The sequence below is a fragment of the Thalassophryne amazonica genome, chromosome 8, assembly GCF_902500255.1.
Source record: "Thalassophryne amazonica chromosome 8, fThaAma1.1, whole genome shotgun sequence".
In the NCBI taxonomy this organism is placed as follows: domain Eukaryota; kingdom Metazoa; phylum Chordata; class Actinopteri; order Batrachoidiformes; family Batrachoididae; genus Thalassophryne; species Thalassophryne amazonica.
The window spans coordinates 117,308,956-117,326,343 of NC_047110.1; the positions used below are offsets into that span (position 1 = coordinate 117,308,956).

At 40.9% G+C, this 17,388-nt stretch overlaps 1 protein-coding gene across 1 annotated transcript in view; it reads left to right on the top strand.

Annotated features, from left to right (window-relative positions):
- Positions 1–17,388, top strand: part of lamb4 (laminin, beta 4) — a 320,650-nt gene that overhangs the window by 132,995 nt on the left and 170,267 nt on the right. Inside the window, exon 22 of the mRNA XM_034175562.1 lies at positions 16,151–16,308. Coding sequence (XP_034031453.1) covers positions 16,151–16,308 — 158 coding nt within the window. The remainder of the gene's footprint in view (positions 1–16,150; positions 16,309–17,388) is intronic.

Consider the following 17,388-nt stretch of genomic DNA (forward strand, 5'->3'; position numbering starts at 1 on the left):
ATTGGTGACTTTAACATACGTATAAATCTGATCCCCTCTGCAAATTATTTATGGAAATTATGGCTGTATTAGGATTCTAGCAATGCATTCAGGATTTGACACACATTCATGGAAATACTCTGGATATGGTTCTCACACGTGGTATTGCTGTCACAAATATTGACATCATACCTCTTACATCAGTGGTCTCTGATCACTCACTTATTAGGTTTACAGTTTCGCTGCCGTGTTTAGTGGAACAACAACCTTATTTATCACTGCAGCAACACATCAACTCCTCAACTATGACTTAACTCGAAGTTAGACAGCCTGATAGCTTCACGTTTGGAAAATGCCCATCAGTAGACAGTCTTGTAGATAGTTTAAACTCAGCGCTCAAAACTACACTCGACATGATTGCGCCACCTTTATTAAAACCATGCCCTCCCAAAACACAGTCACCTTGGTTCAGTGATTACTTATGTGACCTCAAGCATAAGGCTAGAGGTCTAGAACGGAAATGGTGTAGTTCAAATCAGAAGTATTCCACCTTGCATGGCGTGATGCTATCTTAGACTGTAAGCATGCACGACTGGCTACAAAGTGGACTTATTACTCTGATTTGATCAACAAAACAAACATAACTCAAAGTTCTTGTTCAACACGGTGGCAGCACTTATACATGGACAACCACCTTTAGTTCGCTCTCCTTTTACAGCACAAGATTTCTTAGATTACCTCGAGAAGAAAATAGACAACATTAGGTTAAACATATCCCAGCATGCCTTAACCCAGCCACTACACCCTGAGGTGTTACCTAGAATTACAGAATGTAATAGTATTTCATTTGGTGTGCTGATGAAACTCGTAACGTCTACAAAACGCACAACATGCTTATTTGATCCTATCCCTGTCATGCTTGACCCTGCCTCGGGGATTAGGTCCAGGTTTCAAATTTATGTCCTTTATGGTTTTCTGGTTTTTGTTTTTAGATGTTTATACTTTCTCTTATCTTATCATTTTGTTTTGCATTTATTGATTCTGTAGTTGGTTTTTGTATTTGTTCAGTCATGGTTCTTTAGGTTTCTTTAGTCTTAGTTTTGTTCTGTTTATCACAATTATTGTATATGCTTAGTCACAGGTTTTTGTTATCATTTATCTTTGATGTTGCTTATCAGTTTACGTTCCATTTATCGTTTATTGCATTATTCAGTTGTCACCTGTTTTGTCTTCTGTTCAAGCAATAGTTTGTTTTGCCATTTTTATTGTACCAGTTCCATTCCACTTTTAGATTTAATCATTAGTTTTCTGGTTTTCCCCTTTTTTTGATTTGTTTCAGTAGTTCTTAGGTTTTCTCCTTTTGTTTTGCTCACATTCATTTTTGAACACGTCATGTTTCTCACAGTTAGTTTTTTGGTCACTCACTTCTCTTGTTTTGCTCTCTCTCACTCTCTTGCCTTTCTTCTCTCTTCTTTGTTCACACCCCTTTTCAGAACTTTCCACACACCTGCTTCACATCAACCTGATCAGTTTGCTCCTCTTTAAAACCTTCACAGTTCCACAGCTCACTGCCCAGTTGTTGACTTTGTTCACTTTCTCGCCTTTTGTTTTTGTCCTGTGTGCTTTTGTGTTTTTTGACCTTGCTTTTGTGCTCCGACCTCCACCTTGTCATATCCTGAACTCCGCCTCTATTTTGATTCTGTCTTTGTTTTTGCCTGCCTTATACCTCGACGCCGTGTGAATGAACCCTGCCTGGTTTATGGACCAAGTCCCAGTCTGTACCATGTCTAATACCTCTGCTCCTATGTCTGACTACCTGTGTACCGAACCCAATGCCTGGTTTCAAGATAAAGCCTTTTCTTCATCTAAACCAACCATGCCTGTGAGTCTGCATTGGTCTCCTACTGTTTCTGGTTCCAGCCTACCACGAGCCCTGACAATACCAACAAACTGTTTGAGGACCTGTGGCCCACTCTTGGGCCGACTGTGCTGGAAATTATTAATGTCTCATTAACCTTTGGATCTGTTCCTAAATGTGTCAAATCTGCAGTGATTAAACCATTACTTAAGAAATCTAATCTTGACCCTAGTGTATTAAAAACTATCGGCCGATATCAAATCTATCATTTTGCTGTAAAATTCTGGAAGAAGTGGTTTTGCGGCAGCTCGTGGACTATCTTACTGAGAATAATCTCTTTGAGCTACTGCAGTCTGCTTTTAGAAAATATCATTCCACAGAGACGGCTCTCACTAAAGTGGTGAATGATCTTCTGCTTGCAATGGACTCGGACACCATGGCGGTTCTGGTGCTGTTAGATCTCAGTGCTACGTTTGATACCGTGGATCATCATATTCTACTTGATAGGCTGGAAAATCATTTTGGGATTACTGGGAGTGCCCTTACATGGCTGACGTCATACTTGACCAGTCGTTCTCACTGTGTTTTGTACAATAACATTACTTCTAATCTTAGTGACATGAAATTTTGGGTTCCACAGGGGTCCGTCTTAGGTCCCCTGCTTTTCTCTCTTTATATAGCAACCCTTGGGCACATTTTGCCTTGTTTTGGGATTACCTTTCATTGTTGTGCTGATAATACTCAGTCATACATACTGATAACTGCTGGTAATCTCAACCACATAAAATCCTTAGAAGATTGCTTTGCATCAGTGAGAAGCTGGATGTCTCGCAACGTCCTACGTTTAAACTCTGATAACACTGAAATGATGGTTCTTGGTCCAGTGAGACATCTGCATCAATTTGACCAGCTAGAGCTTAGCCTAGGCTAGTGTGTCATACATCACACTGACAAAGTGAGGAACCTTGGGGTAATTTTTGATCCTACATTGTCCTTTGACCTCCACATTAGAGATTTTATGAGGACTGATTTCTTCCACCTGTGAAATATAGTGAAGATTCGTCCCATCCTGTCTATGGCTGATGCTGAGACCCTGATTCATGCATTTATCTCTTCTAGATTGAACTACTGTAATGTTCTATTTTCTGGTTTACCGCAGTCCATCATTAGGGTTCTCCAATTGGTTCAAAATGCTGCTGAAGCAGAAAGTTTAACCACATTACACCCATTTTGGCATCTCTTCACTGGTTTCTGTGTAGGCTCTCAGTTGTCCAGGTGGTTTCCATAGTAGCGAAGCTTGAATCTTCGACTGGACTGGGTTGCTTGACGCGAGGACGTTTCGCTTCAAATCACAGAAGCTTCCTCAGCTAAAATTCTTGCTCTGGTAGTCTGACTTCTGTCTTGACTCTTGTAGAGAAGAATAAGACAGAAGCCAACAAAAGCTGGAGTTTTAAACCTAACCAGACCCCTCCTACAGAGAGGCTGACTGCTACAGGCTAGTGACTAAACAATAGCTCTAATTAGCCCCTATTGTGCTCTAGTTAGCACCCTCCTAATGACAGGGCAGCTGTCCCTCCTAATGATGGGACAGAAGCCTCTCCTGATGGCTCCCTTGACGACTCTCCTGATGACGTGAATGACTCATTACCATGAACAAAAGACTGAAACTGCTTGACCTGAGTACCCCATTGTAAACAGGGGACAAAGCGTGTCTGAGACCCCCTCCCCGGTTAAGGCTGGGTTTCAACTGTTTTACAAAGAATGCCTCCTTGACACCTCTCTCAAACCATTTCTTCTCTCTGGCTAAGATTTTAACTTCCTTGTTTTTCAAACGTGTGGTTAGTGTCTTTAAGGTGGATATGAACTGCAGATTGAGGTCCACTGGTGCCCTCTCTGCTGTGCTGGTATAGCCTTTGTGTAAAGGTTGCTTAGTCTCACATGTGTAGTGTTCGTTACAGTTTTCCTGACATCTGATAGAATACACTACATTGCTCTGTTTGTAACTAGGGATCCTGCTCCTGCTAAATAAGGGAGAGACACTCTTCTTCTTCTTGTCTCTGTCTCCTGTCTATCTGGTCTCTTTGTTCTGTGGGACTTCTGCACTTTGTCCAGGGACCATCGTGGGTACCCACATACTGTGAGGGCTTTCCGTACAAGTTGTTGTTCTTTAGCCCTTCCCTCTGCAGTTGTGGGCACCTGTAGGGCTCTGTGTTGAAGAGTCCTGATCACCCCGAGCTTGTGTTCAAGGGGGTGGTTTGAGCCAAAGAGCAGATATTGGTCAGTGTGAGTGGGTTTCTGTAACCCCTGTCTGGAGCTGCCTGTTCTCTCCACTCGTAACATCACAGTCCAAGAAGGCTAAATGGTTGATTGTCTCTTCACTGGCTTCCTGTTCCAGTGACATCACATTTTAAGGTTCTGCTATTAACCTATAAAATTGTTCATGGACTGGCACCTCCCTACTTAGCTGACCGAATTAAACCCTACATACCGGCACTGGCATTGCGTTCACAGGGTGCAGGACTACTTTAGTTTCGTTTAGTTTATTAGTTTATTTGAGGGATAGTGTACAACATCATTAAGTTCATCAAGACAAAGATGAGTTGTACCACATTATAGCTTTATAGCTAATTTCCATCTGCAGTCCCTGGGTACATCAAATAAATTAACAATAAATAAATTAAATTAATAAATTAACAATATAATAACACAATATTCTAAAATTCTATTCTAAGTTCTAAAATTAGAACAATAAATCACTTTCACAGGCACCATATCACCATATCAATCAGACACAATCAGATAAATCCATGCCCCACAGAGACTATACTCTTGCACATCTTAATCACACACACACATAAAAAAAAATAGATTGGAACATGGAAATAACATCAAACAGTTTCTTACATAGAAGAAAAAAAAAAGAACAGACTCAGAGTCAATGCTGGCAGGTCTGACCATTCAACAGCCACTTTTTTAATTCACTGGTAAAAATCAAATAATTTGGCATTTTAGTCCAGTAGGAAGATTGTTCAATTCTTTAATCACTCTATCAAGCTGTCTGTGCAAACGTTGTTTTACGTTTTGGAACAGTACTTTGTGTCCCTAAGGTGAATAAGAAGTCTGTGGGTCACAGAGCTTTCTCTTATCGTGCCCCTGTTCTGTGGAATGATCTCCCTGCATCAATAAAACAGTCAGATTCTGTGGAGACTTTCAAGTCCAGACTTAAGATGCACTTATTTTCCCTTTCATATGGCTAGAATACTGTTACAGTTTTGTTTTACGCTTTTTACTCTTTTTAATTCATTTTATTAGTAAACGGAGCGTGCCACGGCCTCAACTTTATCTAAATTCTGTCTTTTAGTGAAGTTTAGGGCTAGTGGCCGGAAATCACCTTAGTATTTCTTCTGTTTTTCTTGTTGTTTAATGCTGACAAATTATACTGTATTTGTTGTCTTTTCCACCTGATTCTTTTTTTTTTCTCTGTTTGAGGTGCAGCTCCATCCAGAGATGGGTGTGGTGTCTGTTCCTGGAACCCTCCTGTCCTGTGCACCAGCATGGACTCCCAGAATTTCCTGTATATTTGTTTTGTAATTTATGTCTGTATCATGGCCCAAGCTGAGGGTCACCCCTTTGAGTCTGGTCTGCTTGACGTTTCTTCCTCAAATCATCAGAGGGAGGTTTTTCTTACCACTGTCGCCTGTGTTCTTGGTCTGGGGGTTATTAAGGTTCGACCTTACCTGTGTGAAGCACCTTGAGGCAACTTTGTTGTCATTTGGCGCTATATAAATTAAATAAATTGAATTGATTTTGATCAGAAAATGGTTATCCCCACATCAAAAAGCTGCTCACAAAAGCGTGAAAATGAATAATTTCGGCAATTATTTTCAATTTCCCTTCCAAGGCCAAGCCTATCGCCCAACCAGTCAATGATATGGTATTGGACACAGTGGTGTAGTAGGATTACGGTGTCGTAGGATCACCAATCAGGATCACTGTGCTATCACTCTAAGATCCAAATCAATATCACATTTTTTAGCGTTTCATGTTCTTCATAATCAAGAAATCCATTTGAAACCCGAGTGCACATTGTTCAGGAAATTGGCTGACTGTCATGGGCTTGTTGGATTACAGTAGTATTTGTTTTTTTGTTTTGTTTTTTTTGTCCAATCATTTTATATAAAATTTATGACAAAAATGTCTGCATCAAATGTGTTGAGTGTCAAAACATTTTGTCTCAAATGGAAATCTTTTCTGTCAAAAAGGTTAAAATACCTTTATGGGTATAAAGAGAAGTAATGGACAGTAAACATGTTTGATCTCAAATTTTCAAATTAACTTATCTCAATTTTCTCTATACAACTATCAGTTGTCAAGTATCTGTACATGTACTTATTTTCTGTACAATAGTTAATGTCACTCAGTAAAATAAAATACTGGACAATTGTAGAGAAGCTTGAATCTTCGACTGGACTGGGTTGCTTGACGCGAGGACGTTTCGCTTCAAATCGCAGTAGCTTCCTCAGCTAAAATTCTTGCTCTGGAAGTTTGACTTCTGTCTTGACTCTTGTAGAGAAGAATAACAGAAGCCAACAAAAGCTGGAGTTTTAAACCTAACCAGACCCCTCCTACCGAGAGGCAGACTGCTATAGGCTACTGACTAAACAATAGCTCTAATTAGCAACTATTGTGCTCTAGTTAGCACCCTGCTAATGACAGGGCAGCTGTCCCTCCTAATGATGGGACCCAAGTCTCTCCTGATGGCTCCCTTGACGACTCTCCTGATCACGTGAATGACTCATTACCATGAACAAAAGATTGAAACTGCTTTGACCTGAGTACCCCATTGTAAACAGGGGACAAAGCGTGTCTCAGACCCCCTCACCGGTTAAGGCTGGGTTTCAACTGTTTAACATAGAATGCCTCCTTGACCCCTCTCACAAACCATTACTTCTCTCTGGCTAAGATTTGAACTTCCTTGTCCTCAAATGTGTGGTTAGTGCTTAAGGTGGAGATGAACTGCAGACTGAGGTCCCCTTTTGTGTAACTGCATTGCTCCTGTTGTAACTAGGGATCCTGTCCTTAGGGTGAACTAATTTCTGTCTCAAGGTGTTAACAGGTTTAAAGGTAAACTGGGATTTGTGCTGTCTGAAGATCCCCTGTAGTTTTTCCCTTACCTGCTAATAAGGGAGAGACACTCTTCTTCTTCTTGTCTCTTTCTCCTGTCTATCTGGTCTCTTTGTTCTCTGGGACTTCTGCACTTTGTCCACTGACCATCGTGGGTACCCACATACTGTGAGGGCTTCCGGACAAGTTGTTTGTTCTTTAGCCCTTCCCTCTGCAGTTGTGGGCACCTGTAGGGCTCTGTGTTGAAGCGTCCTGATCACCCCGAGCTTGTGTTCAAGGGGGTGGTTTGAGTCAAATACAGATATTGGTCAGGTGTGAGTTGGTTTTCTGTAAACCCGTCTGGAGCTGCCAGTTCTCTACAATCGTAACATCACACTCCACGAAGACTAAATGGTTGTTTTCTGGCATCCTCACGTGTGAACATGATATTGGAGTCCACCGAGTTGATGTGTTCTGTAAAGTCCTCAACCTCTGTTGTTTGATTTTAACCCATTTGTCATCAACATATTCTGAACCAGTGAATGGGAGGATGCCCATGAAAGACGTCAAGGCTGTCTTCTCCACTCGCTCCATGTAGAGATTGGCCACAATGGGGGATACCGGAGACCCCATCGCACAACCATGGATCTGCCTGTAGTAATTCCTCCTAAACAGGAAGTACGTGGTGTTAAGACAGATCTCCAAGAGTTGGCAGATGTGGTCTGGTGTGAGTTTGGTCCTTTCAAGTAGAGACACATCCTCCAGCAGTCTCTGCCTCACAGCTGTGATGGCCTCAGCGGTGGGGATGCTGGTGAACAATGATGCCACATCAAATGACACCATAGTTTTTCCATCTGCCTCCAGCTGCAGGTCTTGATCTTGTTCACAAAATCTTGTGTGTTCTCCACATGGTGGTCTGAGTTACCCACTAGAGAAGCCAAAATCCACTTGAGGTGTTTGGCCAAATTGTACATGATGGAATCTGTGCTACATACAATAGGCCTGAGTGGCACGTCCTGTTTGTGGATTTTGGGCAGTCCCCTGTTTACAATGGGGTACTTAGATCAAAGCAGTTTCAGTCTGTTGTTCATGGTAATGAGTCATTCACGTCATCAGGAGAGTCGTCAAGGGAGCCATCAGGAGAGGCATCCGTCCCATCATGAGGAGGGACAGCTGCCCTGTCATTAGCAGGGTGCTAACTAGAGCACAATAGGTGCTAATTAGAGCTATTGTTTATTCACTAGCCTATAGCAGTCTGCCTCTCGGTAGGAGGGGTCTGGTTAGGTTTAAAACTCCAGCTTTTGTGGCTTCTGTTTGTTCTTCTCGACAAGGGTCAGACAGAAGTCAGACTACCAGAGCAAGAATTTTAGCTGAGGAAGCTTCTGCGATTTGAAGCGAAACATCCTCGTGTCAAACAACCCAGTCCAGTCGAAGAGTCAAGCTTCTCTACTATAGAAAACATTTGGACAACTGAGAGCCTACACAGAAATACTTTACAATTGATTATATGGGACATGATACAGTGGAAACTGTTTATAAAGAAATTTATTACAATAACCAGTTCCTCATAAAATAAAGTAATTTTTACATCCAAGAGTTTATTTTTTATTCTTGATCATTTATTATTTTTGCAGCCTCTATATTATAAAAATTTGGATATCAAGTAATTTACTTGCTTGTGGGTGTTTCATAATTCAGTTCCAGTGTAATGCAGTAGATTAAACAGTATATAATACTGTCGATTCGCACCATTTGGCACATGAGAAATATTTTTTTACAATCTTTTTCTAATTCTTCAATAATTTGTTTATGTACGGTGTATAATTGATTGTTCTATGTACCATCCATATCCACCAAATGACTGAAGGTGCTTAAACAATTAGGAATACGATTCAAAAATATGTTTCGACGTGCCAAATGGTTCGAAGTTATAGTACCTCATTGTATACTGATGAAAAGCTGAGAATTAGGAACTATAAAACAATTTAATTGTCTTTTGTTGATTATTAGAGTCATATTGTGTTTTTGTTTCATGATGTACATAATAAGACAGTTTTTACGATTCAATCCTTTGCATTTTCATTATTTTCAGTAGCAACTGCCCAAAAACAAATATCTAGTCTGCAGAAAATTTTGCATTTTGTGATGTGCATTGTATGTGCATTGCAAGAAATCTGTTCAGTCTGGGGTTCATTCCACTCCCTGGCATCTTTGGGGTTGGATCCTGGGATCTTGTCTGATCCTTGGGGCCGTGACACCTGTATCAGAGAAGTCAATGTAAGTTCCAATAGTAAAACGTATATCAGTCGGGTCAACACAATACAGTACAGCAAAATTTGTGGACTTCATGTTCAAACAAAGGAGGTATATGACAGTAATTGACTCCTGGCTTTTTTTAAAGTATTACCATTGAGGGTTTTTTTTTTTTTTTTACAATATTAGTACATGTAATCCAGTGATTGTCAACCGGGTGCCGCGGCACCCTAGGGTGCCGTGATCGATTCGTCAGGGGTGCCGTGGGTATTTTTCATATTCGTGATTATTTTTCATATTCGCGATACCGTGAAATATTTATTTATCCACAAAGCATAAAACGACTCAGAATCTGATGTCAAATGTGCTGCAGCCTCGCTCTCATCTTAAGGCGGGACAATAACAAGGAGGCTGACGGCTGATTAAACAGTGCCGTCTTCTTCAAAAGCGTCTAAAATGCGGAGCTGTCGGTGTGTGTGTCTGTGTGTGCGCGCCCCGCGCGCGGAATTAAAGGCTGCAGACTGCGAGGGATGGGGGTGCGTGAGGGAGGGGATGGTGAGGGAGGGGGTTGGGTGAGGGATTCTGATGCAGGCGCGACACGTTCAGTGCGCAGCGAGCGCGGAGCAGAGAGAGGATTTTAACCCGAGTGAACGTTAACAAAACGGAAACGTGAAGCTGCCTTTACTTCTCTCTGAACTTTCTCTAAAGGTGTGATTCTGCCGTTACCGTCCTGTTCTCACCATGTGCGCGTCGTATGCTGAATTTATGAGATCATGAGATGAAATAAACGGTCAAAATATCTTTAAAACATATTTAAAAAATGAGAATATATGAATGAACTGAGCCACAAAAAAAAAAATATGTTCAGACGCAGAGATCACAAAAAGCAGGTGAGAACTCTGAACTTAACAGCTTGTTATTTTCCAAAGGTATTTATTTGTTCAATCTTGAGCTTAATGCAGTGTTTAAGCACAAAACGTGACTGATGAGGAAAAACAATTTCAGAAATGCAACAGAAACAACCACAAATCAGAAAAAGTTTGGGACTGTATGTAAAATGAAGATAAAAATAAAAATGTTGCACCATTCCCCAGTTTCTCCACTCAAGAAGCCAAACGTTCTTCCAGAGTTGTGTAATTATACTACAATAGTAGAATATAAAGAAGGGGGAAAAAAGAAAAAAAAATAGACAATATATTCGTCAATCGCAATTATTTGTCTGACAATTAATCGTCTCCAGAAATTCCTAATCGTGACAGCCCTACTTGAGATCAGAGCGCAAATGCTTGGGGATTTTCGAAATGCAGTGTTTTCTGTATCGATTTTCTATTGCGATAATTGGGTTTTGCGCAAAACCAGAGGTAATAGCATTATAATATTATTTTGGTTGGTGGTGTGCCGCAGGATTTTGTAAATATAAAAAGAGTGCCGCGGCTCAAAAAAGGTTGAAAATCACTGTTGTAATCTATAATTATTTTCCAACATGGTCTGCTTCACTTTACCCCTGCAAAATGTAATTTCAATTTTAATTTGAAATTCATTTCCTTTATATAGTGACAAATCACAACAAAGTTGCCTCAGGGTGCTTCACACAAGTAAGTTCTAATTTTACCAAACCCCCAGAGCAAAAACACAGGCAACAGTGGTAAGAAAAACTGCCTCTGATGAAGAAACCTCAGCAGACCAGACTCAAAGGGGTGACCCTCTGCTTGATACCATGATACAGACACAATTACAATTATGTGCGAGAACCAAGTCCATGTAAGATGAAATATCTTTATTTATTTATTCCTTTATATAGCGCCAAATACAACAGAGTTGCCTCAAGGCACTTCACACAGGTAAATATCGTTAGATTATCTGCTAATAATAATTTTCATCAAAATATGTAGTATAACCCCCCACCCCCCACCCCGCAGATGCAAGAAAAGACCTTGCAGTACTTCACAATAATTTGCATAATGTTCTCAATCCATTTTAATCATCAATCTGATGATCTGTTGAAAACATTAACCATCATACACTTGATGTACCAGAGGAAAACGCGGTTTCATCAACTGCACGTCATAAATTCATGAGCCCCCCCACCACCTGCCAAAGGTGGGGAGATTGATCACATCACATCAGATCACTGATGTGATGCTCTACTGGTGGTTGGCTCTCACTGCGGTATTGTATCACTTCCTGTTCCGGAGCACAGCGGTGTTTTTCTGTATCTGTTAGCTGTTTAATCTGCGTAGTTAGACTGATCTAGTTAACTAGATTACGATTTGTTTCACAGTGTAATCTTTACGTGCCTTAACTAAAGCACTCCTTCTGCTGAATCACCTCTAAATTATTTACACATTATTCACTTTGTGTGTTTTTAGGAATCCACTAGCTTAGCGCAGCTATTAGCTCTTAGCCGGTTTAGCATGGCGGCTTCTCCTGTCTCTCCCGCACTTTTCTGCTCTGGGTGTGAAATGTTTAGTTATTCCTCGGCCTCCTTTAGCAGTAATGGTACTTGTAATAAGTGTAGCTTATTCGTAGCTTTGGAGGCCAGGCTGGGCGAATTGGAGACTCGGCTCCGCACCGTGGAAAATTCTACAGCTAGCCAGGCCCCTGTAGTTGGTGCGGACCAAGGTAGCTTAGCCGCCGTTAGTTCCCCTCCGGCAGATCCCGAGCAGCCGGGAAAGCAGGCCGACTGGGTGACTGTGAGGAGGAAGCGTAGTCCTAAACAGAAGCCCCGTGTACATCGCCAACCCGTTCACATTTATAACCGTTTTTCCCCACTCGGCGACACACCCGCCGAGGAACATACTATGGTTATTGGCGACTCTGTTTTGAGAAATGTGAAGTTAGCGACACTAGCAACCATAGTCAATTGTCTTTCCGGGGGCCAGAGCAGGCGACATTGAAGGAAATTTGAAACTGCTGGCTAAGGCTAAGCGTAAATTTGGTAAGATTGTAATCACGCGGCAGTAATGACACCCGGTTACGCCAATCGGAGGTCACTAAATTAACATTGAATCGGTGTGTAACTTTGCAAAAACAATGTCGGACTCTGTAGTTTTCTCTGGGCCCCTCCCCAATCGGACCGGGAGTGACATGTTTAGCCGCATGTCTCCTTGAATTGCTGGGCTGTCTGAGTGGTGTCCAAAAAATGAGGTGGGCTTCATAGATAATTGGCAAAGCTTCTGGGGAAACCCTGGTCTTGTTAGGAGAGACGGCATCCATCCCACTTTGGATGGAGCAGCTCTCATTTCTAGAAATCTGGCCAATTTTCTTAAATCCTCCAAACCGTGACTATCCAGGGTTGGGAACAGGAAGCAGAGTTGTAGTCTTACACACCTCTCTGCAGCTTCTCTCCCCCTGCCATCCCCTCATTACCCCATCCCCGTAGAGACGGTGCCTGCTCCCAGACCACCAGTAACCAGCAAAAATCTATTTAAGCATAAAAGTTCAAAAAGGAAAAATAATATAGCACCTTCAACTGCACCACAGACTAAAACAGTTAAATGTGGTCTATTAAACATGAGATCTCTCTCTTCTAAGTCCCTGTTAGTAAATGATATAATTATTGATCAACATATTGATTTATTCTGCCTTACAGAAACCTGGTTACAGCAGGATGAATATGTTAGTTTAAATTAGTCAACACCCCCGAGTCACACTAACTGTCAGAACGCTCGTAGCACGGGCCGAGGCGGAGGATTAGCAGCAATCTTCCATTCCAGCTTGTTAATTAATCCAAAACCCAGACAGAGCTTTAATTCATTTGAAAGCTTGACTCTTAGTCTCGTCCATCCAAATTGGAAGTCCCAAAAACCAGTTTTATTTGTTGTTATCTATCGTCCTCCTGGTCGTTACTGTGAGTTTCTCTGTGAATTTTCAGAACTTTTGTCTGACTTAGTGCTTAGCTCAGATAAGATAATTATAGTGGGCGATTTTAACATCCACACACAGATGCTGAGAATGACAGCCTCAACACTGCATTTAATCTATTATTAGACTCTATTGGCTTTGCTCAAAAAGTAAATGAGTCCACCCACCACTTTAATCATATCTTAGATCTTGTTCTGACATATGGCATAGAAATTGAAGACTTAACAGTATTCCCTGAAAACCCCCTTCTGTCTGATCATTTCTTAATAACATTTACATTTACTCAGATGGACTACCCTGCAGTGGGGAATAAGTTTCATTACAGTAGAAGTCTTTCAGAAAGCGCTGTAACTAGGTTTAAGGATATGATTCCTTCTTTATGTTCTCTAATGCCATATACCAACACAGTGCAGAGTAGCTACCTAAACTCTGTGAGTGAGATAGATTATCTCGTCATTAGTTTTATATCCTCATTGAGGACAACTTTGGATGCTGTAGCTCCTCTGAAAAAGAGAGCCTTAAATCAGAAGTGCCTGACTCCGTGGTATAACTCACAAACTCGCAGCTTAAAGCAGATAACCCGTAAGTTGGAGAGGAAATGGCGTCTCACTATTTAGAAGATCTTCACTTAGCCTGGAAAAAGAGTCTGTTGCTCTATAAAAAAGCCCTCCGTAAAGCTAGGACATCTTACTACTCATCACTAATTGAAGAAAATAAGAACAACCCCAGGTTTCTTTTTAGCACTGTAGCCAGGCTGACAAAGAGTCAGAGCTCTATTGAACCAAGTATTCCTTTAACTTTAACTAGTAATGACTTCATGACTTTCATTGCTAATAAAATGTTAACTATTAGAGAAAAAATTACTCATAACCATCCCAAAGACATACCGTTCTCTGGCTGCTTTCAGTGATGCCGGTATTTGGTTAGACTCTTTCTCTGTGATTGTTCTGAGTTATTTTCATTAGTTACTTCCTCCAAACCATCAACATGTTATTAGACCCCATTCCTACCAGGCTGCTCAAGGAAGCCCTACCATTAATTAATGCTTCGATCTTAAATATGATCAATCTATCTTTATTAGTTGGCTATGTACCACAGGCTTTTAAGGTGGCAGTAATTAAACCATTACTTAAAAAGCCATCACTTGACCCAGCTATCTTAGCCAATTATAGGCCAATCTCCAACCTTCCTTTTCTCTCAAAAATTCTTGAAAGGGTAGTTGTAAAACAGCTAACTGATCATCTGCAGAGGAATGGCCTATTTGAAGAGTTTCAGTCAGGTTTCAGAATTCATCATAGTACAGAAACAGCATTAGTGAAGGTTACAAATGATCTTCTTATGGCCTCAGACAGTGGACTCATCTCTGTGCTTGTTCTGTTAGACCAATTTTATTCACTTTATACATGTTTCCCTTAGGCAGTATTATTAGACAGCATTGCTTAAATTTTCATTGTTACGCAGATGATACCCAGCTTTATCTATCCATGAAGCCAGAGGACACACACCAATTAGCTAAACTGCAGGATTGTCTTACAGACATAAAGACATGGATGACCTCTAATTTCCTGCTTTTAAACTCAGATAAAACTGAAGTTATTGTACTTGGCCCCACAAATCTTAGAAACATGGTGTCTAACCAGATCCTTACTCTGGATGGCATTACCCTGACCTCTAGTAATACTGTGAGAAATCTTGGAGTCATTTTGATCAGGATATGCCATTCAAAGCGGATATTAAACAAATATGTAGGACTGCTTTTTTGCATTTGTGCAATATCTCTAAAATTAGAAAGGTCTTGTCTCAGAGTGATGCTGAAAAACTAATTCATTCATTTATTTCCTCTAGGCTGGACTATTGTAATTCATTATTATCAGGTTGTCCTAAAGTTCCCTGAAAAGCCTTCAGTTAATTCAAAATGCTGCAGCTAGAGTACTGACGGGGACTAGAAGGAGAGAGCATATCTCACCCATATTGGCCTCTCTTCATTGGCTTCCTGTTAATTCTAGAATAGAATTTAAAATTCTTCTTCTTACTTATAAGGTTTTGAATAATCAGGTCCCATCTTATCTTAGGGACCTCGTAGTACCATATCACCCCAATTAGAGCGCTTCGCTCTCAGACTGCAGGCTTACTTGTAGTTCCTAGGGTTTGTAAGAGTAGAATGGGAGGCAGAGCCTTCAGCTTTCAGGCTCCTCTCCTGTGGAACCAGCTCCCAATTCAGATCAGGGAGACAGACACCCTCTCTACTTTTAAGATTAGGCTTAAAACTTTCCTTTTTGCTAAAGCTTATAGTTAGGGCTGGATCAGGTGACCCTGAACCATCCCTTAGTTAGCTGCTATAGACGTAGACTGCTGGGGGGTTCCCAATGATGCACTGAGTGTTTCTTTCTCTTTTTGCTCTGTATGCACCACTCTGCATTTAATCATTAGTGATTGATCTCTGCTCCCCTCCACAGCATGTCTTTTCCTGGTTCTCTCCCTCAGCCCCAACCAGTCCCAGCAGAAGACTGCCTCTTCCTGAGCCTGGTTCTGCTGGAGGTTTCTTCCTGTTAAAAGGGAGTTTTTCCTTCCCACTGTAGCCAAGTGCTTGCTCACAGGGGGTCGTTTTGACCGTTGGGGTTTTTCCGTAATTATTGTATGGCCTTGCCTTACAATATAAAGCGCCTTGGGGCAACTGTTTGTTGTGATTTGGCGCTATATAAATAAAATTGATTTGATTTGATTTGATTGATATTCATGGTCAGGGATGCATTTCCTACAAACTCATACCAGTTTTAGGTTGCCCCCTCCTGTGTTGCACGAAAATGAAAAATTACATATTCATGACGTGTCCCAGTGTCTATTTCCACATTGTCATTATGGGATATTGTGTGTAGACATCTAGGGGGGAATTTCATCCATTTTGGAATAAGACTGTAACAGAATAAAATGTAGAAACAGTGAAGTGCTGTGACTACTTTATGGATGCACCTTAACTTCTGGGTGTCAGTTCTTAGTTTTTCTTTTTGCTGACTGAACACTGCAGTGTCCTATGTTCTGCATGAAGATACCATGAAAGTCATTTCATTGAGTTTTGATCTTCATCTGCTGCAGGTGTGTTGAAGGATACGTTGGAAATCCAACTTCTCGACAGCCGTGTCGGCCCTGCCTGTGTCCAGACATTCTGGGGAGTCAAAGATTCTTTGCCACTTTCTGCCAGCATGACCCAGAATCTGACAGTCCAGCCTGCGTCTGCTGGAAGGGACACACAGGTAGGACTTTTCCTTCCGATGTCTCTACGTGCTCATCCAGGTGGCAGAGGTAAGTTTATGTGCTCAGACTGTGTGTCAGTCAGCTCAACATTCCACTTTCCAGACAGGAAAAATCAACTGATTATACACATAGAAATATACAACCGATAAAGCAAATTCCAGCTGAAATCATTGATCCTTTTACATATATCTGTAATTTGTTATTTTATTTCTGGATGCCATGAAAACTGCCAAAATAATCCCACTCTTTAAAAAGGGAAATAAGCATGATGTCTTGAATTACAGACCCATGTCATTACTCCCACAGTTCTCTAAAATTCTTGAGAAGTTAATTGTGAATAGAATTAATAAATTATTAAATAAATACAACATTTTAAGTAATTGTCACCATGGATGTCATTCTATCACTCAACTGCTACAGCAGTTATGAGCAGTTTGAGTGAGGAAATTTCAATTGCTATGGATAAAAAAAGCATTATTTTGTGAGCATCTTTGCAGACTTTCAAAAAGCATTTGATACCTTGGATCACACAATATTGTTGCATAAACTGTATCAATATTTTCAGTTTCAATTTATTTTCATTTATATAGCACCAAATCACAACAGAGTTGCCTCAAGGTGCTTCACACAAGTAAGGTCTAACCTTACTAACCTCCAGAGCAACAGTGGTAAGAAGAAACTCCCTCTGATGATTTGAGGAAGAAACCTCAAGCAGACCAGACTCAAAGCAGTGACCCTCTGCTTGGGCCATGATACAGACACAAATTACAGAACAAGTCACAAAACGAACAAACAGGAAATGTTGCCGGTGCACAGGACAGGAGGGTTTCAGGAACACACACCACACCCATCTCTGGATGGAGCTGCACCTCAAACAGAGAAAAAAAAAAAACAGAATCAGACATCAGAAAGACAAAAATACAGTATAATTTGTCAGCATTAAACAAGAAAAACAGAGAAATACTAGGTGATCGCCGGCCACTAGCCCTAAGCTTCACTAACAGACCCAGACTTTAGGTGAAGTTGAGGCCACAGCACGCTCCGTTTACTAATAAAATGAATTAAAAGAGTAAAAAGCG